A 25,026-nucleotide genomic window follows, 5' to 3' on the forward strand; every position below is an offset into this window, starting at 1 on the left:
GAGATAACAATCTTTTTTTTACAGTGATTTATCTTTTTTGCAAACCTCCACCACTATTTGAATAATAATATCGCATCCTTACCGGGTGTTATTGTAATTTTATTTCTTATTTTCCTTCAATTCCTATGAGAAAAATTAGTGCTCTAACTATGAAAAAGAGAGAGATTGTTCATCATTGCTTCTCCTTCCTTCTATGGTGTTGCTGACTTTTCATCTTGAAATGGAAGAGAAAGAAAAGCAGAAGAAATTTCCTGTTTTTGTTAGTAACTTTTTCAAATGAAAAGATTTAGACTATGGATGGTTGTAATTTTAGTTTTGTTCAGAAATCTCATTTTATTATTACTGTAGGCTCAATTGATTTACTTATAATCTTTTTCATATCAATGAATACTTGTTTTTTGAAAAAAAGACTGACTTCTTTTTACACTTTACAAGACATCGTGTCTTGAATAAGCATAAGCATAAGAGAAAATATACAAAAGGAAATGGATTATTGTATGCAAAGAACATAAAGTATGACTTTTCTTATTTCAAAAATAGAAAAATTAAAATAGAAATATAACACACTATATCTATCTTTCTATCATGTCTACTTTTATTTGGGTTTACACATAGCTGACTCTTACATAAGAGAAACACAATAACTTCAAATACAAACACAAAAATAGAAATAATCTAAGATTACACACATGAAAAGATCAACATATAGACTTTTGACTTAAAAGATCTTTTTCAGCAACCTATAAACATCTACCGCAAAAGCATTTCCCAGTGCTAACCCAGCAACAAGGCCACCCCCATATCCAATTATAATTACCATCCAATACAATTCAAAGAAAGATCCCGACTCAGAATCTTGATCGCCATCAGGTTTTTGCAATGGAAGCTTAGGATGATCTTCACATTTCTTCAACAACCGAATCCCGCACAAATATTTGTTTCCCTTAAATGAATTCTCATCAAATGTTGAAAGTTGGCCATTTTTTGGGATTGGACCTGAGAGATTGTTGAAAAACACATTGAGGAAATCCAAGAAGGTTAGCCCTGTGAGTTATTGAGGAATATTCCCTGACAAGTTATTGAGAGAAAGGTCGAGAACTTCAAGATTTGAAAGCTTTCCGAAGGAAGATGGGATGCTGCCACTAAACATGTTATTGGATAAGTTGAGCACAACAAGACCATTCAAACTTCCCATGGTGTCTGGAATCTCACCATAAATTTTGTTACATGAAAGATCAATGGCTACCATGTGATGAAGGTATTGACCCCCAAGATAATCCATGACAACTCCTTTGTTGGACATTGAAAATGAAACCACATCAATATCTAGAAACACATTCTCACTGTAATAAATCTCGTCCTTGAAATCCAGTTGTCTTTTGTTGGATATGATCATCGATTTGAAGCACATGATTATTTCTGATGTTAATTTTGTTGAGAAACCATTTTGAGAAAGATCAATGATTCGAAGCTGGGGAAATGTGTATTTCAATGGACACATTATAGCTCCGTGAAATTGATTATCACTTAAAGAAACAACCTTTAACTTAGGAAGAGATCCTAACCAGAAAGGAAATGAGTCATTGAAATGGTTATGTCTCACATCTAGAAACTCAAGCATTCTGCAATTGACAAGTGTTCTTGGTAATTGACCGTACAACTTGTTAGAACTAAAATCAATAAACTGAAGGGCATTTCCTTTCACATAAGTTTGAGGAATATTGCCGATTAATTTGTTTGCTGCGAGATCCAAAACTTGAAGGGATCGGCTAAACGTTCCCAAACATGATGGAATCATGCCAACTAAGTTGTTGGAAGATAAATCAAGTACCACAAGTGACTGCAGGTTGCATATGGAGGGGGATATTTCTCCTATCAATAGGCTGTTGGAAATAACCAAAGTCTGAAGAGTTGTTTTGTTCCATAACCAACTCGGTATAGTCTTTATGGTGTTGTTTGATAGGTAAAGATCAGTCAACTCCTGCAAGTGTTGTGTAAAATTGGGAAAATGAACTAAGTTGCATGAACCTAAAATCAAAGTTTGAATTTGAGAAGGAAATGTTACGTTGGAACTGTTCTTCCCTTCAAGAAAATACAATTTGTTGCCTCCGCCTAAACCAAGAGAAGTAAGCTTTTGGAGCTTTGAAAGCATGTCAAGCTCGATCTGTCCTTCCAATGTATTATGAGATAGATCGAGAACTGTAAGATTTTCTAACCTGAAGAAGAAATATGGAATTTCACCTTGAAGATTATTTCGAGAAAGATCCAAGGAACTTAAAGTGGTTAGATTCATTATCCAAGTTGGAACTTCCCCAGCTAAATTGCACCCACTCAATCCTAATGATTGAATTGGAGGAAGGATTGTCACATTGACATTCCTATTTTGTGAGAACAAAGTCAATTTGTTGACAGACAAGCCAAGAGCATTAAGCATCTTTAGCTTCAAAAACATGTCAAGTGCTAGTTGTCCTTCAAAGAAATTATACGACAGAGACAATTGTTCAAGATTTTCGAGTCTGAAAAGAGACTGCGGGATTTCACCATGAAAGCTATTATCTCCAAGAGCCAATAAAGCTAAATTGGTCAGGTTTCCAATGGATGCAGGTAATGCACCCTGCAGATTTTGGTTTTCCGCAAAATTCAAAGAAGTTAAGTTTGGGAGATAGAATATTCCAACTGGAAACTCACCATATAGTTCACAGTTTCGAAAAGAGAGTTTTTGCAGAGATGTAAGGTTTGTGAGAGTATGAGGTAAAGATGATGAAATGGTGACAAAATTAAGGCGAAGTTGTTCAAGTCTTGTTGAGTTTTGAATTAAGCTTTGCAGAGTGGATTCTTTAAGTTGTAAACGGTTTATTAATGGAAAATCAAATTGTGGATCAATATAGCTGCAAAGATCAAGGGACAACAAGTTGGACAAATGGGAAATTTGAGTTGGGACTTCACCTGACAATGTGGTTTCACCAAATTGAGAAAGATTCAAATGCTTCAGTTGTGACAAGTCACCCATCCTTGCTGGAATTTGCAAGTGATTGAAGTCATTGTCTGAAAGATCAAGGCGTTGAAGATGCACAAGTGAGAAAAGGGTGCTATTGGCATCCATGGAACCATAGAGCAGGCTGCTACTAAGATCAATGGAAATGACATGACCTGTGAGCTCATCGCATTCAATGCCATCCCAGGAGCAGCAATCTGTGGTTGGAATCCAGGAACAAGTTTTAGGATAACTGAAAGTATTGTAAGATGCAGACTTACTTATGATGAAGCTTTGTTTAAAGCTCAGCAAGGCATTGTTCTCATGTTGATGGCACCCATGATGATGAGTACTAGTTGAATCATTCAAAGTTAAACAGTTTGTAAACAGGGAGGATGAGAAGAGGAGAAGAAACTGTGTGGACAAAGCAACAGAATGCAACAATCCCATCATTGTCATTTTTATCGAAATAGGTTTCAATGGATGAAATGTTTGGACACTCTAATCGGTTTTTATAGTGAAGCATTTATGGTGATACTATAAAAACCTTGTCCCTAGTTATCGAAGTAGGTTTCAATGCTTCATTAAATACCTTGGACAAACTGAACTAACTTGTCCCTTGTTACAACTTGATAGTGAAGTTCTTTGATAGTATATTTTTGTCACTACTATTTGACTTTGTTACATGAAGCTTCATGACTTCTCTACTCATATATAGTCATCACTCGCAGGTACCTTTCAAACCTCAATTATCTTTCACTTCATTTAATTACCTCCACAAACTTCCTTAGCTTGTTTTCGGTGTTCTAAGTGATGATAAATCATACTCACCTCACGAGATTGTGATGTTGGTCGCCGTTCATTTTGGGGACACGGCATCTGCAGACCCTTTCAAAGTTCAAAGTACATGCATGAAGGCTGAGAGCCTGAGACATTCATGTCATTTTCCCATACTTAGCTTACGTTGGATTCCTTCTAAAATAATGGTGCTATTTCAATGTAATTGCTGCATTAAACCTCTGTGCTTTCATTGGTTATCCTCCACAAATTTAACTCTCTTTCTCACACTGGAGGTTTTGGATATTTGTCTCTAATATTTGAGTTTGCTAACTTGCATTCTATCGTTATACTTAATCTTCTCTCTTTAATCTGTTTAGTATCATTGACTCCATAAAGTAAACTTACTTTGGCTTATAATATTGGGAGAGAGTTTACATTTTTTTTTTGCTTTAATTTTAATATTATCAAAAGGAAATAACTATTTTTAGAATAACAAAATAGGTCTTTAACAAATTTTGTAGTAAACTTACACGTTCTTTTGAAAAAAAAATATCAAATAAATTCTTCAAGAATTGAAACACCAGATTTATAAGCCAGTGAAAATATTATACTAAACACGCTTATCATTTGTCAGAGACAAATAAAGTCCACTGTTACAATTCTTAAGAGATTTGGTACAAGTCTAATTCTGAAACTTTTTTGATACTTTTTATTTCTTAAAGACCTTCAATCCAATTGGAAAATTTTTCAAAAGTATTTGTTTTATCACTTTTTTATTAAGTACACATGAGTGAAAAGTTACTTCTAAAATCAACATGTTATGATATATATTATTGCAGAAGACTTTATATATTTTTCTGTACACTTAATTTACAACCATAAACCGTTAATCAGTGAAGTTAGCAAGTGATGATTTGAAAAAAATTAAATTAAAATTTGTTTATAAAATTTTAATTAGAACTTAATCACCAAAACTTATGTTATCCTCCTTGACTTGCTAATTTAATAGACACTAGAATGAGACCCGCGTATGTGCAGGACGAGACGGTAAATTAATAATAGTATATAATAAATATTAAATATTATTATATTTTGTAGAATTAAATTAAATGTGTAAACTAAAGTTAAATTTGAAAGGTATTTTATTTAAAATAATTTATAGTATAAAAAAATTTGGATGTTAGAATTGTACAAAGTGATATTTTTATTTAGTGATTTAATTTTTGCATTGTTTTAGTTGATGGACTTAGTCTTTTTATATGACGCTCGTCCTTTTTTTTATTGGTTGTTGTTAAAGTTGTTGCTTTCTTTTTTATCATAGGTTCTTTGAAAAATATGTGCTTTATAAGTTGTTGAGTTGTATGCATTTTTGATTATGTTATTTGTTCCATCTTTGCATGTTGTAATGGGTGTTGAGGTTTTTGTTAGAACAAATATCTTGATAACAGTGTATTGTTGATAATATTTTTTTAGATTAAAACAATTTACTTTGACTTTAAATATAAGTATAAGGTTGCACAAATTTTTCAATTGGGGTGGTGCTTCAATGTCATTACTTTTTTGGAATGTCATTAGATTTGAAACAGTTGTGCCTAACAATTTTTTTCTTCGCCATCAAATAGTATAAAAATTGTTGTATATCAAACTATATAACAATATTCTTCCAAAATAACATCAAGGAGATTGAGAATTATTATTTAAAAAATTTGAGTGATATATAAAGTATTAGTATACCAAAAATGTCGAGTAAAAATAATCTATCTATCTATTCTTAATATATAAAAGTAGGTACATAGGTTTATCCTACATTACTTTTAAGTTATTTCTCTTCTTCTATTAACGTCAAGTCAACACCAACACTTACTTGGCAAAATTTTAGAATTCACCACTCAAATCTTGCCAAATCAATTTTTATTTTCACATAAAAAAATACAAAAAATAACTAAAAAACACAATAAAAATCAACAAATCAACTTTTTCCAAATCAATCCTTATTTCTAAAACAACAAAAATATAAATTAACATTTACCCCAATAAAAAGCTCTCAAAACCAAAGAGCTTATTACCTTTCTCAAACCCTCACTCTCTTAGCACATCTCCGTACCAAGATCCTATTTCCTCCATCCTCTTCCGGTCCCATCCTATTTCCTCTATCCTCTTCCGCTCAATGAGCCATTGTTTTTTCCTCAAAACAAATTGTATATCGCGATGTCCATCTCCGATGGAGCCGCATTGCATAAATTGTAGAAACCAGGGCAAACTCCATTCCTCCTCTTGCGGTTTCCCTGCCAGAGCTCAATTCTCAATTCTGAGTCTTAGACCAACGTCACCATTCAGCTAGAAAATTTGTCCCAGGTATCTTCCTAAAGATTTTTAACTTTGTCGTTTACTCTTCTCATTGTTCAATATCATTTTCAATAGCCCTATTTATTTGTTATAAATAATAATATTTTAATTATGAACTCATTGCAAGTAGCACAAGTTTATGTATTCCACTTTTGTAAACGGTTCTATCCAACAGTCACAACCAAAATTAATGTGCATTTAAAATTATTGCTCCATATATACTATCAATTGCAATATTTCATCATCAAATTATAAATTATTATTTTACATGTAGAGTACTTCTTCCACAATTTACATTTACGTGTTCCTCTTTTTTAAATTGTTATTCCACATGTGTAGTGCTTCCACAATTTACTTAGAATGGATTATCATTCTTTGACCATGTCTTATTCTCTTTGTTGTAGAAGAATTTGCAGTGGTAATAAGAGACCGGAAGAGGTAATACCCAATTGCTTGATGCAAATCAATCAATCACTATTTAGTAAAATCTTTTAAAAAAATTAAAACAAAAAACTCTTATCTATTATTATTCAATTGAAACATCAAGTACTGATTAAATGCAATAAACATACATTAAAAGTGTCATAATAATAATAATTATAAAAAATTTCAGTTACAAATATTTAAATTCTACAACTTATACATATTAAAATTCTTACTATTCTTCATTTTTTAATCTCTTATACTAATTGTCAAAAATTCCTTAAATTTAATATAACATTTTTATATGTTTTTCATTCTCATTCATTTATTTTTTTCATTATTTACAAACAAAAAACTGCAAGAAAAGACAAAGTATAACCATTAATGCAAATCGAAAAAAAAGAAAAGAAAATACAGTTTTGTATAACTCTAATATAAATAACTTATGTTTTTTTTAAAAGTAAATAAATTCAAAATCTATATAACATTTATTAAAATATACTATATAATATAAATAATCTACCTCTCTGCGGCATTGTGCGAGTTTCACTCTTGTAAAATGCCTACAATACCCCTTGTTCCTCTTCTTTTTCAAACCAAACCCTAACCCTCTTTTAACACACTCACTCACCTCTCACTACCGCACACACTCTCACTCCCGTCACACCCTCTTCTTCACAGCACACACACCCAGACCCTGACGGAAAAAAAGAAAGAGAGAATAGGGGAGACCGCGAGAAGAAAACGGAGGAGGAAGGCGGGAGCTGTCCACGCCGAGCCACCATGCGAGGAGAGAGAGAGTCGCACCTCATCACCGCGAGCCTGGAGCACGCCGTTCGTGTCCCGTCGCGTTGCCACCAGCCGCGTTCAGCTCACTGCAGTTGCGTCGCCATCAGAGGCCAGAACCAAGAGAGGTGCGTCCGAGAGGGGGGACGAGTGCGAGAGAGGAGACGCGGAAGAAGGACTGCCGCAGTTCTGCCTCGCCGTCGTCGAACTGCTACAGCCGCCGCGCCTTGTCTCCATCGCCGCTAAGCTTCAACCGCCGCCATCTCTGTTGGGGGTCACCGTCATTGCTGAATGAAGAGGGAGAGTTTGAGTCGGCCAATGAAGGGAGGAAGAAAGAGTCGCGATGGAGGAGCCGTTCACCATCGTCGCGTCTGTTGTTGCCATCAGCGGAGCTCGTCGTCAGGGGAGCATCACCGACGTCACTACTAATGAACCGTCTCCGTCCCTGTTGTGATCTTGCTCAGCCCCACACCCCCTTCATTCTTGTCTCTAAATCAGCACAATTTTTCCTGTTCTGACTCCATTTATAAAACTGTAACGCTTCCACCTTTACTCTGCTATATTTTCTTCTTTTCTTACATGCTCTGATTTTAATTGCAATAATATATCTCTGTTTTAGTATTATCGCCCTACTTTTGTTGCGTTTCTGGTGGAAATTATCTTGAGTACTGGTATTAGTGCTATCATGGAACGGTTGTAGCTGTTGATGTTATGATTACATCTGCGATGTAGCCGTGAAAGTTGCTGCCACCGTCTCGATCCAAATTCAGCGCTCATTCATTTTATTTTACTTCAATCCTCCTCATCTTGGATTCTGGCACTCCGGGTTCGATATCTTCGGTCCCTTAGGACCATGTTGTGAGTAGGCTTTACATTTATAATGGTTACGTCTATAATTATTTTGATATACGGAACTTTGAACTTAGTTATACTCACAAAATTTATTATCAAATGAGTTTAAATTGATTTTACTAATTGATTTATTAGAACTAAATATTTATCCTTATGAAGCTCATTTTAATATGCATATGAGACCATATATTTTTATGAGACTATATGTATGTTTGAAAATAAAAGTTTATATTATCTTAAAGCATTTGGTTTTAATTGAATATGTATTTTTGAAGTATTAAAATTTGGTTGGTACTCACTTATTTTGGAATTGTGAAACATGTTTGAAATGCCTTAAGATTGAGAAAATATGATTGAATATGATTCAGATGAGAAAGTATTATTTGATTTGATTTGATTCGATACCTTATATATTTAAAAGGTAAAATATTTGTTGTATTTGAAATTATATGTTTTGAATTGGTTTGGGAGGCTCGTATTAGAAAACCGTAGTTAACGGCGGTTATGACGTTAACCTAGATGCATCTGACTCAGACCTCAGTTAATAGGGGCGTTGCTAGCCGGCGTTGCTAGCCTAACGTGTAGGCCACACGTTGGATCTGTTATTCCGTATGGACACACGAGAGGAAAGGGCTACCCTTAGAGGTGGAGCCGCCTAAGTGTGGACTATTTGATTTTATTTCTGTATGAGAACTCCCTTATTGATTCACATATTCATATAAATTATTATTTTCTAACTAAAATTATTTTTATGATAATGTTTATCTGGTCTCATGTAGATTATAGATGTATTGTCTAGTCACTGGGTTGCAAAACTCATTCCGTTTTTCTAAAGATATTTTTCAGGAACAAATACTTGAATGTGTGAGTCTTCTATTCAAGAATGATAATCTGCAATTGGTACTTCATTTTTGTTGAGTTCTTAGACGTCATATGCTCCATATGTCATAGGCAGGATCCATCCATATCTATTTATTTTATCTTTTAATAAAAATATGAAATTATTCATTTTAGAAACTGTAAATTTCTTTAAAATATTTGTAACTTTCTTATTTAATTTATATTTGAGTCTCATAGGCTTGCTAGGAACTGTTTCCTAAGCGCCGATCATGGTTCATTTTGGGCCGTGACAACTCTAATTTAAAAACAAATATGTTATTACTATATCTAAAACTGTATACTAAGAATGTTATGAGATGTATTCATCGTACAAATTACAAAGCATGTAATTAAAAATGTCAGTAAATTTGTGATAATGGATAAGGATGATGATTATAGATTAAAGAAGCACACAGACATACACTATGTAACATGTATAATAGTCCCACAGTGGCACATCGGTAGAGAGAAAACGAGGGTTGATATGAATGACAATCATCGGTATAAGGGCTCGTATATCTGCATCTTTGAGACCAGAGCGTGATTAATAGTGTAACGATTAGTTCTTGTATTAACACAATTATCCAAAAATACATGTAATTATTGATATTGATTATTAGATATGACTCAGAGAAAAGGGAGTGCCATTTTATGAAACGACTATGCTATACAAGAGTCAAAATGAGTGTGTTTTTTAACCACTTTGTTTAACTGGGATAAGCTCCAATGAACAAACTATGCACACAGGGTATGAATAAATAAAATGTCGTGCATCTGGATGAGAATTAAAACTGAAAACTAATCAAAGTTTAACTCGATAGCATTTAGCTAGTTGAATCTTCTTGCTCATAATGTAAACTGCCAATTTCCTTGTTCACAATTTATGCTTGTTTATCCTGTGTCATAAACTCTTTTGACTTGTTCTTCACACAAGGTTTTTCTCATTCCAAGTCGCTTGCAGCCATTTGATGATTTGAAACTTGCATTGATATATATGGAAGAGCTAAAGAGGCAACATAACTTACCAATGCTGTTCCCTAACCATACTTCTCTGTGCCCAAGTCATATGAGACTTGAGAACTGAACACATTTACATATCAGACATAGTGTTAGAGAGAAGCATCAGCAGGGTTCAACACACATTTTTAATTTGGGCATGCATTTTAATCAGGCAACAAACAGCAGATTACGGAGAAACAAAATCTTGCCTTGCCTGTATCTAATGTGGTTAAATTTTAAGATTTTCTGAATTTCGAAAGGGTAAGCTTAGTCTTACATCCTCAGCATTCACAAAACAGACGCAGGTTTTATAGCTAAACACACAACTAATAATCCACGACCGTACTTGAACAGGATCTGTTTTATAGACTCGTACATTTGTATCCTTGAGTTCAAAGGAGACAGGAACCGAAGTCTAGTGGATGAACAATGACTGTGAGTTCAGAGCATGATTAATAGTTCAGCTGAACGGTGGAGGATCGTTCTTAGCACGACCTATTTTTCTTATATTTTTTCGCCAAACCAGAAACAGTGTCGTTCAATAATTCCGCCATCCATTGACGGGAACACGGGAGGCAAAAAAATTTGGACCATTTCTCGATTTGTGCGTGTCATCCTTGCGCAGGGGCCATGCTAATCTTCTCTGTATCGTTCCAATTTTATCGGATGTCCCCGAAGGGACGAGCTTTTGCATTCGCATCTGATATATAAATTATTGGCTTCTCAAAACTCAGGCGATGTGAGACTTGTATTGAGAGCAGCTGAACAATATCAACAAGTTCTCGACCTCGCTTTATGGAAAATGAAGGAGGGGATACAACTAGTTGTGTGGTTTCTGTGTTCATTTCGGTGGTTCTGCCTTGGTGGTTGCATGCATAGCCATTTCAGGTTATCCTTCTTTTATTCCTACTACTCTCAATTTTTTATGAATGAAAAAGACAAATTAGTAACTAGTAAATATAATGAAAAGGCTATAATCAATAGAAATTATCTTCAAACAACCAACATAAGCAACTTCAAATTATTCTATAAATATAATCAAATCTAAAATTTTTAACATAATAAAATAATTAATTATTTACGATTGTACACCACTATCAATGTGTCTCATCTTTGATGGAATATGAAGCAGTGGCCAGCTAGCAATGGACCAGATAGATGTGAACATATGAACATCAATGTATGAATTGTTGATCTTTTTGAACAAAATAAATATATAATTTATTTTTATTGAAATTAAAAAATTTAATATAACTTTATATATATTTAAAAGTTATATATTTATATTTATTATAATATTTTAAAATAAAAAAATATTTATTAAATATAATTATTATGAGTTATGCTTATTAAAAATTATTGAGGGAGATTTGCTTGGAAATCGAATTTATGGGTTTCAATTTCCATAAACCATTAAACTGAAACAATTGGCTTTGATTTACATGGACGGCTATTTACATGTCTAAATCGAACTGAATTGGGTCGATTTACATGGAAATAAAAATCGAATGCAGCTGTTTCGATTTATGGTCATTTCTAGTTCGAAATTTATTGTTTCAATTTATGGCCTTTTTCAATTTGCATGTAATTCGAATCTAGTTTGCATATAATTCGAATATATTTAATTCAATTTAGTACTATTTTCTGTATTAAATTCGATTTATATAAAAATGTGTCTTGGAACATTTACGAAGGAAATTTTATTTTGGGGGATTTGGGTGATTTTGAGTTTTTCAGTAATTTATCCCAAGAACAAATGAAAGTTAAGCTAAATTCAAAAAGTGCATATATGGTAACAAAAAATTTTAATTAAATGGAAAAGTGACCAATTTGTCCTTCAAATGAAAAGAGCAGTAAGATTCATCATCATTATCAAAACAAAAATTTTAGGAGGGCTTACAGTTTTTAGTAATTTTGGTCATCATTTGATTGAGATTAATATATACAAATACTAAATTATCTTCGAAAAATAAATTTTAAGATATGTTGCACCCTTGTAGGCTTGTACTACGAAAAAGAGAGCTAGCTCGATTTGTGCTGAAATTAAAATACGTTACAAGTAAAATAGTACACATACAATTTTTATTAAAGGAAGAAAAATTTGTTGGGATAGAAGTTGCGGATTATTTAGAGAAAGGAGAAAGTAAGAGGGGGGAGTTGGGAGTTGCGAGGGAGTAGTTGATTATTTGCTTCTTGGCTTGATTTTGACAAGGAGGGGATGCATCCTGTGGGTGGTAAGGCCGACTGTGTCAACATTCTCCTCTTCACCTTGAGCCAGCTCCCATTCAAATTCCTGAACCAGTCTCCCAATTGACGAGCATGCTATCAGATTCGCCTGCAGAGCCCCTGCGCACACCCTCTTCCCCACCCCAAATGCCATTGTCTTGTACAGATCCATGCTCTCATACTTCTCATCATCCAGAAATCTCTCCGGCATCCACTGCTCCGGATTTTCCCACACTTCCTCGTCCATGTTACACCCGTATATGTTTATAGCAATCTGTTGAAATCACCCTACACTGTCATTACAAAGAATATAAAATGCTTAAAAGTTGAACCAAAAGGTTAGGATAAGACCTCGCTCCCAGCCGGAATGTGATATCCTCCTATTTGAGTATCTTCATCAACATGCCTTAGTGGGACAATGGGAGCTGGACTGTGCTTCCTCAAAGTTTCATGGAATACAGCCCCTAAATATGGCAGCTTAGCCAAATGGTCTTCTGTTACTCTCTCATTCCCGCATGCATCTTGGATCTCCGAATACAGTCGATCCTGCCATACAAAGAGGAACAGGCCAGTGATGCTATCTTATCTAACAGAAATAACTAACCGGTGCAATAGATAAAACACAGGTAAGGCGAACAACCTGACGTGTTTTGTCTTTAGCAAGTTCATACATAGCCCATTCGGAGGTAACTAATGTAGTATCCGAAGTCTCTATGATGGTCTCCCAAAGAAGCATCATAATTTGGTCTTCGGTTAGCTCCTTCGCTTCCGTTAACAGGTAGTCAATGTAACAATTCACTTTCTGCAAGAAACAATCAAATTGGGGTGAGCCTCTGCACAGATTTTAAGTTGAGCTGTACAGTAGGGCTGCATTTGCATTTGTTTTTGAGAACAGGATAAGACAAGACACTGAGAACAAGACATGAAGTACAGAAACACAAAATTTTGAGTTCTTAGAATACATTACCTTTCCCGAAGCAATTCTCTTCTTCTGCTCATTGATTAATGCTTTCATAACTGCTTTCCTGCGGAAGCACATTCTCTGAATTTTTGTCTCCATGCTCCTATTTGGAATCCATCTCAAGTATGGGAAGAAATCTCGCCAATCAACCTCAATTGCACCCTCCATTATGTCAACCACTAGAATTTGATACATGTCCTTCCTTGATATTTTATTTCCAAAATCATCCACATAAATGGATTCCACATCACTTCCTACACCCTGCGAATACCCCATGCTCAGTTTTATAACAACTATATTATTTTACTTGCTATAATAGATACCATCTGTCAACCTTTAAATACAAACTCACTTGCTTCATTGCCAATCCAAAAAGTTGAGAAGAAAATATATCCCTAAAATTAACCGGGGAATCAGAGGAGTTCTTCACATGTTCATTAAGCTGCCTCGACATGTTTTCCACCATTTCTTCTCTGTGGAGACGATGCCGCTTCTGAATAATTAAGAGAAAGATATATATTTCAGAGCCTCTCACATTCCAAAAGGAAAAAAAGATGCTGCCACTCAAACAGATAAGGTTGCCAGATAACCAACCTGTGCATTGGGTCCGAGAACATTTGCAAGAATAAGTTTTTTGACCATTTTGTGAAAGTCATTGTAGTCACTTATAGCAACCATACATTTATTGGAAGTCAGAATTGTTAATGCATTTGACAGCTTCCTTGATGAAATCGATGAATATCTGGTAATCATGGCCTGATTACAATAAAACAAGAAGAATTAAAGGGATGGAGTTATGAAAAAATAATAAACTAGTGTAGTGCAAAATAGCCAGAATTGGTCCTGATGTATAATATATTGGTCAAGAGTAAACACCAGTAGTTACAAAAAAAGGCTATGGCATCGCTCTCAGTTAATCCCAAGGAGGGTGTTTCATCTAGTGCCTAAAAATTAGTACTTAACTTGTAGATACTAGAGCAAACACTTCCAAAGTATTTGTCCCAAAGTCATGCTATACATAGAACCATAACTTTATTTAATTGAGATTTTGGTAAAACTTTTTAAGGAGGTTGTTTGTACTTTTGAAATAAATCAGACTAAAAATGACTTTTAAATAAACAAGAACATTAACAATTGTATTTGGTAAATTAATTTTTAAAATTTAAAAAAATCATAGTAGACATAAATACAATAGCAAATTTAGATATTTACTATTATACAAAATTATATTAGATTTTTTAAGTTTGATCATTACAAATAAATTTTGAAAAGTTTTTCAAATGCTTTTAAAGTTCTTTCAAACACAAGTTATCTTTTTTATTTTACATATACAAGATTTGGTGCATTTTAAAAAAGTATACGCAATTTCTTCGGATAAAAAAAAAAAAGAGAAGTTTCATCGGAACAAAGCCTGAAAACATCAACAATTCAGCATAAGGTCAATGTTTATGCTTCAGCATAATATGTGATCTTGGTACTTTTAGAAAAATTTCGATACTAAACTTGGATGATTTCGAATTGGTCAGATTCCATAATTAGGTTGGAACTTGAAAGAGATAAAATTATCAATTTTAAATATTAAGACTACAAACGATTAAAAAGTTGAATTAAAATAGTAGTATATAACTATCTAAATGAAAATATATTTTTTTGGTGACTTAAATGAAGATATATTACTATTACTATTAAACTAAGAAATTAATTATTAATCATAGTATTCAATGATTCAATTAAAAAAAAAATCCTGGCTTCTTGAGTCAGAAGTAGAGTGGACAGTTGGAACTAAAATTAGAAAGTAAAATAGTAAAGTGGAGTGACTAGGTTAGTGACCTCTTTGGCAAGATGGGCAGAGTTGAGAACAATAATGGTGGAAGCACCGGTCCTGATGGAGTATATGGGACCATATTTTTGGGCAAACTGTGCGAATGTCTTGTACGGCTTCTTATCCTTCAATTGCAGCAAATTCCCAACAATTGGTAAACCCGGAACCACTGACATATATCAAAATCACCCAATTTCAGTTCAGTTAAAGGAAGGTAAATAAATAGTACAAAGTCTAGTGCAAAAGAATGGAGCTAACCTGTTACTTTAGGAAGAGAAGAAGCAAGACCAACCACAAGTGAGGCAGCTGCCGGGGTGCGGTTACGGTTTATTAGGTAAAGAAAGAGGAGAAGCGAGACAGCAGCTACCACAAGTGAGGCAAAGGGTTGTGCCTGAATAAGGATCAGGGTGTCCATTTGCATGCCTCGTAACTCTTGGAGCTGTGTTGAATTGCAGGAAACGAAATGGTCATAGAACTATATATATATCGACAGACAGAAGCAGGCGAGGGCTTAGGGCAGAGGGAAAGTAAGTAGCATGCACTCGTGACACGAACCGTCCCAATCACACAACACAGACACAGAGGTCAAAGGAGTATCTCTCAACTTCCAAGGAACTTTTAGATTCAGTGCACGGTGCCTACCGAATCCCAATTCCACTCACTTGTCACATTTTATCATTTTCCATGTTAAATGGATTTTTTTAAATTTAAATAAAATAATTATAATATTTACGAAAATCTATAAAATATAAGAGTAAATGTAGAGGTGGTAAGAGTACCCGAACCTGCAGGTATTCGTCCTAGATGCGGGACAGATTTTTATCGGAACGGGTTTGTTAGTGGGACGGGACGGGATCAGAGTTAGGGTGAACCCGTCCCGGAGTATATATTATATATTATAATATAAAATAAGACATATAATATAAATATATAAAAATTAATAAATATTATTAAGAGTAAAAGACAAATAGATCTCTGACTTTTTTTTTTCGCGGACATTTTCGTCCTTAACCATTTAAAAATACTTTTAAGTCCCTGACATTTGAAAAAATCAGACGGATCAGTCCCTCCATCCAAATGCCTCAGTCAGACATGCTTATCACACGTACGCGTGGGTCACGCATACGCGTTGCTTGGCAGACTTCCCTCTCATGCGTACGCGTGGGTCACGTGTACGCCATGAATTCTCCACTTGGCCATGAATTCTCCACTTTGCATGTTTTTTTTTTTTCATTTCTTTCAAGCCATTCTTACCTTTAAAACTTTAAATCATTCAAACAAACATATTAAGGCATCGAATGGCAGAAAAGTAAATTAAATTTAGCCATTTAGGGTGTGTTTGGGATTCACGTTGGGAAAGCGAGAAGTCCGTTTGAGTGTTTTGAATGTTCCATTTTTATGTTTGACAACTTTGTAAAACTCTGAACCCAGAATTGCTTTCACCTATGAACGTACGTTCATGTGAAGCAAAAAATTCTAGCTTTTGCGTTTAAGTTGGGGAAGGTTGATTAAAGTTGAGAAATTAAATGAGAAATTCATTCCTTTTCTACCAACTCTACCCTTCATTTATTTGGTTTTATTTATATAAATTTCATTTACTTATTATAATTTTTTTTGTTCATATGATATATGTTGCTGGTTGTAATTATTATATATTATGTTTATATAAAAATTTTTTCGCTTTTCTTTTGTTATTTTTATTGTACTTCTCACTGTACTTTATTTTCGTTTTTATTATATATATACTAATGATAAGTAATAAAAGAGTCATAAATAATAAAAATTTATAGTTCAAAATGATACTAAATTAAATACTAACTGTACTAAAAAAATTATAGAACATTTTTTTTGTTTGATATTTTAAAATATATAGTATTCTTTTTCATATTTTTATTTTTTATTGTATTTATTTTATTTATATGATTAATATTTTTTTATATTTTTTTTAGTGTTTTGCTTTTTTATGTATATTATATGAATTTTTTTTAGTTCATCTAAATTTTTTTATTATATGAAAATTTTTTATGATATTTCTAATTATTTTTTATGTATTTTATCAGTATTTTATTAGTATTTAAAGTTTTGGAGGTAAGAATGACTTGAAAGAAATAGAAAAAAAGTATGCAAAGTGGAGAATTCATGGCCAAGTGAAGAATTCATGGCGACGCATACGCGTGAGAGAGAAGACTGTCAGGCGATGCGTACGCATGACCCACGCGTACGCATGATAAGCATTTTCTGTTGGGTCTGACAGAGGTATTTGGACGGAGGGACTGATCCGTCCGGACTTTTCGAATGTCAGGGACTTAAAAATATTTTTAAATGGTCAGGGACGAAAATGTCCACAAAAAAAGGTCAGAAACCTATTTGTCTTTTAATCTATTATTAAATATAAAAAATATATAAACAACTTTTGTGTGGGGTGTGAGTGTGCCTTAGCCTCACCTCTCAGATGCAACATTGAAACCCTAAAATTATTCTTCTCTTCTCCAGATTCCAGAAACTAGTGAGAGGTTGAGGCTGAGAGCAATAGCCAATAGAGCATCGAGTTTCTTGCCTTCTTCTTCTCCAACATCTACTCGCCGGCTGTAGTCGTTCTTGCCTCCGTCCTCCGTCCGAGAGCAGCTGAACAGCGCTTCATCACCAACGTCTTCTATTCGAGCGCAGAACCTAGCCTCCGTTCTCCGTCCTCCGTCCTTCGTCGTCGTGAATCTGTCGCCGTCGCTGTGAGTCCGTCGCCATACCCTCTATCTGAGAGCAAATGAGCAGAGCTTCGCCGCCATCATCTTCCGTCCGAGTGTAGAACTTACCCGATGTCCTTCGTCCTTCGTTGCTATGAGTCTGTCGTCGTTGCTGTGAGTCCACTGTGAATCAATACTTTTTTTGGTAATTTTTATTTAGGGTTTATAATGTTCCCTAATTTTAATTTGAGTTACAGTTTTGTCCTAATTTTTATTTGACCTTGGATTTGCTGCATGCAATTTTATTTGTTTGAAAACCTGTTCAGATTAATATGATAAAAATGGTTGAATCATACTTATTTTGTCACTGTATTTTTCTCTTGAATATTATTTATTTATTTATTTTTATATATAAGATTCAATTATAAGAATAAAGATTATAGTAGAGTAAACAAAGTGATGTTTCTGTTATTCATTTCATCATTAGGCTTCAGAGAACATTGACAACATAATCAAATTTCTGATGTGCTAATTATGCTTTTGCTTCTCGTTTTTCTTAGTTTATATGAGATTTCGAAAAGGTCGAATTTTTGTTTGTTTCATCATGCTACAACCATCTTTAAGATCTCATTTATGATTTTTTGATGGAAGATTTCTATTTTTTAGGGCTATTGTATTGTTGAATGTACTAGAATATGATTTTTTTGGATAGTTCCATTGTTTACAGTTTATTTCTAGTTGTTTTGGAGAATGAGCTGTATTTCTGTCCTTTTCAAAGAAATAAAGTGATTTTTGAAGAGTCAATGAAGTTTGTTTCTAATGGAAGTTACTATTTGCTAACCACATGGTTATGTTTCAGTAAATAAGTCTCAACTAGGCAATAGTGATGTTGCTTCCTTAATTATTTTTATCTGTTATTCAATTATATATAATAATAAAGATTCAATTATTTATTTTAGATTATAGTAGAGTAAATTTGATTTTAGATATACATTTTGTGGCACCAATTATATATTAAACTGGAAAATTAAAGTAAGAAAGGAAAATGATTGAAAAATGTGTTTTGTAATTTGCCAAGTTTGCAATTTGAAAAAATGATGTGATTAGGTCAAGTTTTATATTTAATTTATTTATGAATTTTAAGTTTTTGTCTTAATTTATATATGAATATGTGAAAATTAAAATGTTATTTAATTTTTATGGAGGCGGATAAGGGTGGGGTGGGTACCCGTAGGGGCGGGCAGTGGCGGAGTTTGCAACAAAATTTTGGGGGGCCAGATAGAAGATAATTGTCAAGATGCTTTTGATATAGACTCCATTTAAGATAAGCTCGTCTAATTTCATCTCTCTGATTTAGGTGATATTGCCAAATTTAAAGCCGTTTTCCAGGGCCTGGTTCCAAAAAATTAAGGTCAAACTCATCAGATGAAACTCTTTGAACTTTTGAAGGTTATATCTCACTTTCTTCGTGATTCATTAAAGTAAAACAAACTATCTACAGGTGTTGATATTGTAAAAGTTATATGTTCTCCTTATTGAATATTAGCCTTCCTCTTAAAAATACATCAATTCTTTGATTTTTCATGATTATTTTATATAAAAATTTGAATATATATCCTGTAAAATATGTAAAAAAAGAAGTTAGAAGGACAAATATTAAAATTTATAATATTTATTGAATTTTTTATCAATTTATACAAATACAATAATATCAATACTTATTGAATATTTTAATATTTTTTATCATATAAAAAATTAAATTAAATAAACAGTAAAATATAAAATAATATTAAATTATGTAAATAAAAAATACCTAATTTTTTATATTTGAATTTAAAGGTAGAGGGAGTGTTGCTTATTAAATAGAGAGCTGCGAAATGCAAATACACTCAGTTCAGTCCAAATCCAACAAGGTTTGAATGTTTAAAACTAAAAACTATTATGCAATAAAAGTAAGAGATGAAGATTGAACTTTGATAAAAAACTATGTGCAATCAAAGCAAGAGATGAAGATTAAACTTTAGTATTTTAAGTCATAGTAAAGTATTTGAGCCAACTAAACTATTTTTTATTTTTTGAAGAAGTATTACTAATTTTTTAACAAAAGTTTGGAGGGACCATGGCCCCCTTGTCTTAACTAAGCTCCGCCCTTGGGGGCGGGTTCAGATACTGTAGTTTACTACCCACAGATAGTGACGGGATGTGATTTGTGCATGTTTGCATGTTTTTTAAGTAAGTTTGTATAAATAACTCTGTATTGTATTTTAAGTGAAATCATTTTTTGGTGTATATGGCCGATTTTTTGGTGTATACCTCGAAATTCCAATGTGACTGGTGCTTCTAGTGACATTTTGAACTTAAATATTATATTGAAGTGTAACTGGTGCTATTGTACTTGTGCTTGACCTTGTAGTGTCAATGTATGTATATTTGGTTGACTTGAATATCATTTTGAACTCATTTAATTTCGTATAATCAAAAAAATAATAAATGTGTATAGGACTGGATTTGGGTGTATGAGGCTGAAATTTGGGTGTACGTGACTGACATTTGGGTGTATGTGTCTGTTACCTGCCTGGTATTTTTAATGTAAATATAGGTTATTTAAATGACTCTTAGAACAATTCGATTATTCTTAATGTAAATATAGGTTATTTAAATGACTCTTATTTTTCTTTATTTACAGCAAACCAAAGACTTAAAATGTGCCACGAGATTATTGAATGAAAAGTTTGAAATGATGAGCGAGCCAAAGAAAGCCATCGTTCGCAAATTAGGATTTGGTGGCCTCATGCACATCCCCCGCCAATGAATGTACTGCACAAACTATTAAAGGAGTTGGCTAACTCCTTTAATTTGGACAAAAACAAACTGGACACAAGCTATGGTTCGTTTAAAGTTAAACCCAAAATCATAGGGACTGCCCTTGGCCTCAATGCATCAGGTAACTGATTACAGAAAACCTCTATACTTGCATTCTCTGTAATATATTCTTTGTAATATTTTATTTTGATATCATGTAATCAAATAAAAAATTTAGGTGTATATGAGTGATATTTGGGTGTATTTCAAGTGATTCGGAGTGTAAAAATTTAGATTTGTTTCCCGATAAAGTGAGTTATAAGAAACTTTTTGAGAAGAATAAGCTGATTTTTAGAAGGTTTCAGGGGAAGACATTAAAGAATCTAATCGATGAGATGATGAATATCAGTGTTGACAATGACCACGATCGCCTGATGTTCAAGAGGATTTTCATCCTCTATATTCAGATGGCGTTCTTGTTGCCAATTACGATAAACAAAGTATCTCCTGTGCACCTAACTCCAATTTTTCAGATGAACAAAATAATGGAGGGCAACTGGGGTGACCATGTGCTCAATTTCATCATCAAAGGCATAACCATTACCATATGAAAAAGAAAAAAATCGATTGACAGCTGCCTCTATGCCTTGATGATAGCGTATTTCCATCTATCAAAATACATAGACAAGAAGAAAGAAGCAATCCCTGGACCTCCCTGGGTTAGCCACTAGAATAGAGAGCTGCTGGTTACAAGAATGAGAGCGGAGATAAATGGTCATATGGTAACTGAACAGAATACCTTCTCTAATTTGGGTGTATTTTAATTATTTAGATGGTGTAAACTAACGTCTCTACTGTTTCAGGGCATCGTCAAGAAGGCAAAAACAAAAAATAAGTTGAAGGAATTAAAATAAAAAGAAAAGAAAGAAAAAAAGAAAAAACATAAAAAAGAAGAAAGCAAGTTCATCCGAGAGTGATCCATCGGAGAGTGAACTTGATTTTTCCTCTGAGTCTTCAGTCTGAAGAAGACTCAAAGGAACCAAGAAGGAAACAACCCACCAGAACTGGCAAAAAATAAGTAATATTTTGTGTGTATTTTGTCACTTTTAGGGTGTTTTTTACTAATGATTGTTTGTCTTCCAGAATGGAATCAAGAAAAAGGAAGCAGATTTTAGAGGATTCCACTTCAGAAAGTGAAAGTGAATCCAATGATGAGTAAGAGGCTGAAATTATCATCACTTTTTTTTTCTGTTTATTTTCATAATTTGATGTATTAACAGAACATAGTGTTTTTCATTTAATTTCAAAAGTGAAGAATCGTCGCCAATTAGAAAACAAAAATCAAAGAAAAAATTTAAACTCCGCACAAAAAGTATGCATTACTTTCGAGAGTATTTTATCATTAATTTTGTTGTGTTTGTCTGATTCATATTTTTTTTATTTCCAGAACGCAATCCAAAAAGAGAAAGCACATTATTGAGGATTCTTCTTCTGAAGAACAAATTCAATCCTATGATGGGTAAGATACTTTGTAAACCTATCTTACCCTTTATCATCAAAATTATATTTGTTAACATGTTCTTTTGCATGTACTGTCAGAACTGATATTGAAACTGAAGTATTAGAAGAATTCTTAAGAGAATATAAAAAAGAAGAAGACCAACGAAAAGGCTGCTGCACAGGGGTTTGTTATATTTGGGTGTATATTACCAATTTTAAGGTGTTTTGGTTGCTGATTATTGTTTTTTGTTTCCCAGGATGAAGGGAGCTGGGCTGCCATCAACAGAAGGTCACTATGACTCATTCGAAACGTAAGATCCTTTATTTGATAGAATTTTGACATCCTGATTTAACTAAATAGTATTTTTACCGAATAATGTTTATTCTATGTTTAGAATGTCGGTGGTTAACTTAGGAAGCGAGGGTGATCCTTTGTTTCAAGAACAAACAGAACAAAGCAGCGTAAACAATCCTGCGAATAGCATGTAATTTCTCTTTCTAATACCGTTGCTTAATTCTTTTTTTACCATCTGCTTCTAACTCTGTATATATTTCATATGTGAGTTGTACAACTAATTTTTGACCTTCTGATCATCTATTTTAAGGGAGTTTCTTAATTTTTTATTTTTGTCTTGTTTAGAGTTCCGATTTAAAAGTGGTCCAACTGATATCAATATCATGAAACAGAATTCGGAAAGCAAATTCAACTCTAAAGTGGTCCACCTCTGTCTACAATTTAAAAGAATATTATTTTAATCAACTCTGTTAATTTAGTAGAGTAATAGAGAGTTATATAGTTTTAAACATAATTACCTGAGTCCAATTGTCTCATTCATATTTTTCCTTTTTAATGTTTTGAGGCTGGATTATTTCAAGCCATTTCATTATATAAATAGCACAATCATAGCTAAAAACCAAAATAAATTAGCAAATTAATACAGGACAGCAAGAGAAAACACAATTTTCAAGGTGAAAGATTTATACTGTGTTTTTTGGCCTGAAATGTCGATGTATGACGGTTCAATTTCACTTTGTTTTTTTTTTAGAGAGGTGCCCTCGGCATATACCCTCATTCTGAAAATCACATACCCAAAAAAACAAAAACAAAGCAACATATAAGAAAGAATAAATTTAATAAATGAATACACCCAAAAGATCACAAACTACACCTTATTTTGTACAGAAATACACCTAAATATTAAAACACAAAAAACAGAATCAACTTACAACAAATTTATTTAGCTTCATTCTTGATTGGGAGGGACACGTCTTGTGATATGGGTCAAGGATATAAAATTTTTTCTTTCTAACATCAGCCACCCATGACCACAAATGCTCCGAATAGTAAACAGGTGCAAATATCTGAAGCATGTCCACATTGAACAGTGTTTTAGTTTAATTGGTAAATAACCAAAGAATTGTGATAAGAAGTTTTAGAAATGAAAACTTAAATATGGATGTGATGCTAACTTTTTTAGCTCCAAAAAGGGTATGAACATTTTATAGTCTTCAATCATAAATGGCTTTTTTTATTTTGGCTGTAAGAACTCTCCACCTGCATGATTCCCAATAGCCATGTTCTGCGACATTTGTGAAATACCAAAAGAAATATTTAATACACCTTATCGCAATATTAAGTGAGAGACAGTAAATTTCTTCTTTAAATCTTTTAATATTTTGTTGGTTTAGGATCAGGCACATAGCATTGACAATCTAAAAAAATAAAATACTCAAATTAATTACATCAATCAACATTGCAGTCACATGCCATAATATAATCATTAATCTTATTCTAATATTACTTCAACTTCAATATATGTACTAGCTTTTAGAGACGCAAAGTGGACTTTTGATATTAGCAATGGTTGTTAGGCATTAAGTGTGCACATTGGATCATACTCATTAGTTATTCCATCCCTGTATGTCGTTACTCGTGTGGTCTATATATAGCATTTTTCTTTCATTTCACTCGACATTAGGTTGCTCCTTGCAGGAGTTTCAAACTTTTCAAAAATTTGGCTAGCAGGCTACTTTTCGACCGGAGAACTTTTACCCTCTGCAAATTCCAATGTTGCATTTACCCCAATGTTTGCAATTTTCTCCACTAGCCCCTCTAATTCTTCGATTAGTATTGGCGTCTCAGGACTTTTTCCTTTTTGAGATCCTGGTTGCCCCTCTTGGGTCAGTGTTTCTTCTTGACTTAAATCAGTGAAGTCAAGGCTGAATGATGGCATCGAAAATTCTTTAGGTACGTAGGATGCTGTGCTGGCCATCATCATCATCAGTGCAGCCATGTCTTCAGGACCTGGATTACTGCGTGTTAACAAAGAAGATACTATAAGAATAAGAATAGATGAATGATATCGAAAGAGAGTTATATTGTGCTGAACTTATACTTTAGATGGAGCTGGTGGCACTGTGGGTGTTCTTTCATCAAGTTTTCGGGGTTGTGAAGTGCTATAGGGTCAGAGAAAATGAATCAAATTATAAAAAATCAATTACAGCTCAATCCTGTAGAGATACACCCAAATAAGAAAACAATACACCCAAATACACCCGAATATTATCCCTAACCTCTTAGTTGTTTCTTCACTAATTTTCTCGCTCTGGAACTTTAGGGGGGATGGTTCAATTTGTGGCACAGGACTTGGTGTTGTTGTCTTGGACAGAGGCATGCGTACTTGAATCGGAACTCTATTTCTTAAATAAAATATTAATGGGTTTTTTTTTTCTAAAAGAAATATATACAGAGTTAGAAGCAGATGGTAAAAAAAGAATTAAGCAACGGTATTAGAAAGAGAAATTACATGCTATTCGCAGGATTGTTTACGCTGCTTTGTTCTGTTTGTTCTTGAAACAAAGGATCACCCTCGCTTCCTAAGTTAACCACCGACATTCTAAACATAGAATAAATATTATTCGGTAAAAATACTATTTAGTTAAATCAGGATGTCAAAATTCTATCAAATAAAGGATCTTACATTTCGAATGAGTC

The 25,026-nt window shown here is 33.4% G+C and overlaps 1 protein-coding gene, 1 non-coding gene and 2 pseudogenes across 3 annotated transcripts; 1 reads left to right on the forward strand and 3 right to left on the reverse strand.

Annotated features, from left to right (window-relative positions):
- Positions 1 to 619: 619 nt before the first annotated feature.
- On the reverse strand, positions 620 to 3,473 carry LOC107483257 (receptor-like protein 6; annotated as a pseudogene).
- A 6,902-nt stretch (positions 3,474 to 10,375) lies between these two features.
- Positions 10,376 to 10,563, forward strand: LOC127746919 (uncharacterized; annotated as a pseudogene).
- A 55-nt stretch (positions 10,564 to 10,618) lies between these two features.
- Positions 10,619 to 10,721, reverse strand: LOC127746959 (U6 spliceosomal RNA). The gene has a single exon (XR_008008764.1). It is a non-coding gene; the product is annotated as a U6 spliceosomal RNA (small nuclear RNA).
- Positions 10,722 to 12,047: 1,326 nt separating this feature from the next.
- On the reverse strand, positions 12,048 to 15,717 carry LOC107483258 (ent-kaurene oxidase). Of its 2 annotated transcripts, none has more exons than XM_052261230.1 (8): positions 15,307 to 15,717; positions 15,057 to 15,217; positions 13,821 to 13,982; positions 13,579 to 13,716; positions 13,233 to 13,487; positions 12,906 to 13,067; positions 12,617 to 12,811; positions 12,048 to 12,539 (listed from the first exon to the last, which is right to left on the reverse strand). In XM_052261230.1, exons 1-8 carry the CDS (start codon positions 15,467 to 15,469, stop codon positions 12,222 to 12,224), a joined length of 1,554 nt encoding a protein of 517 aa, XP_052117190.1. In that variant the 5' UTR covers positions 15,470 to 15,717; the 3' UTR covers positions 12,048 to 12,221. The 2 variants fall into 2 exon arrangements, with proteins under 2 accessions (XP_052117190.1, XP_015959374.1); XM_016103888.3 differs by having other exon boundaries at positions 13,579 to 13,719.
- Positions 15,718 to 25,026: the final 9,309 nt, after the last annotated feature.

This window comes from Arachis duranensis, chromosome 4 (assembly GCF_000817695.3).
Source record: "Arachis duranensis cultivar V14167 chromosome 4, aradu.V14167.gnm2.J7QH, whole genome shotgun sequence".
Taxonomy (NCBI): Eukaryota; Viridiplantae; Streptophyta; class Magnoliopsida; order Fabales; family Fabaceae; genus Arachis; species Arachis duranensis.

Excerpts from the sequence above, each read along its gene's own strand:
- LOC107483258 (XM_016103888.3), bottom strand. The coding sequence starts at position 15,469 with ATGCAAATGGACACCCTGATCCTTATTCAGGCACAACCCTTTGCCTCA. Across the intron at positions 13,488-13,578 it reads TTGGATTGGCAATGAAGCAA|GGTGTAGGAAGTGATGTGGA; the intron begins GTGAGTTTGTAT and ends GGGTATTCGCAG. Across the intron at positions 12,540-12,616 it reads ACATTCCGGCTGGGAGCGAG|ATTGCTATAAACATATACGG; the intron begins GTCTTATCCTAA and ends TGATTTCAACAG.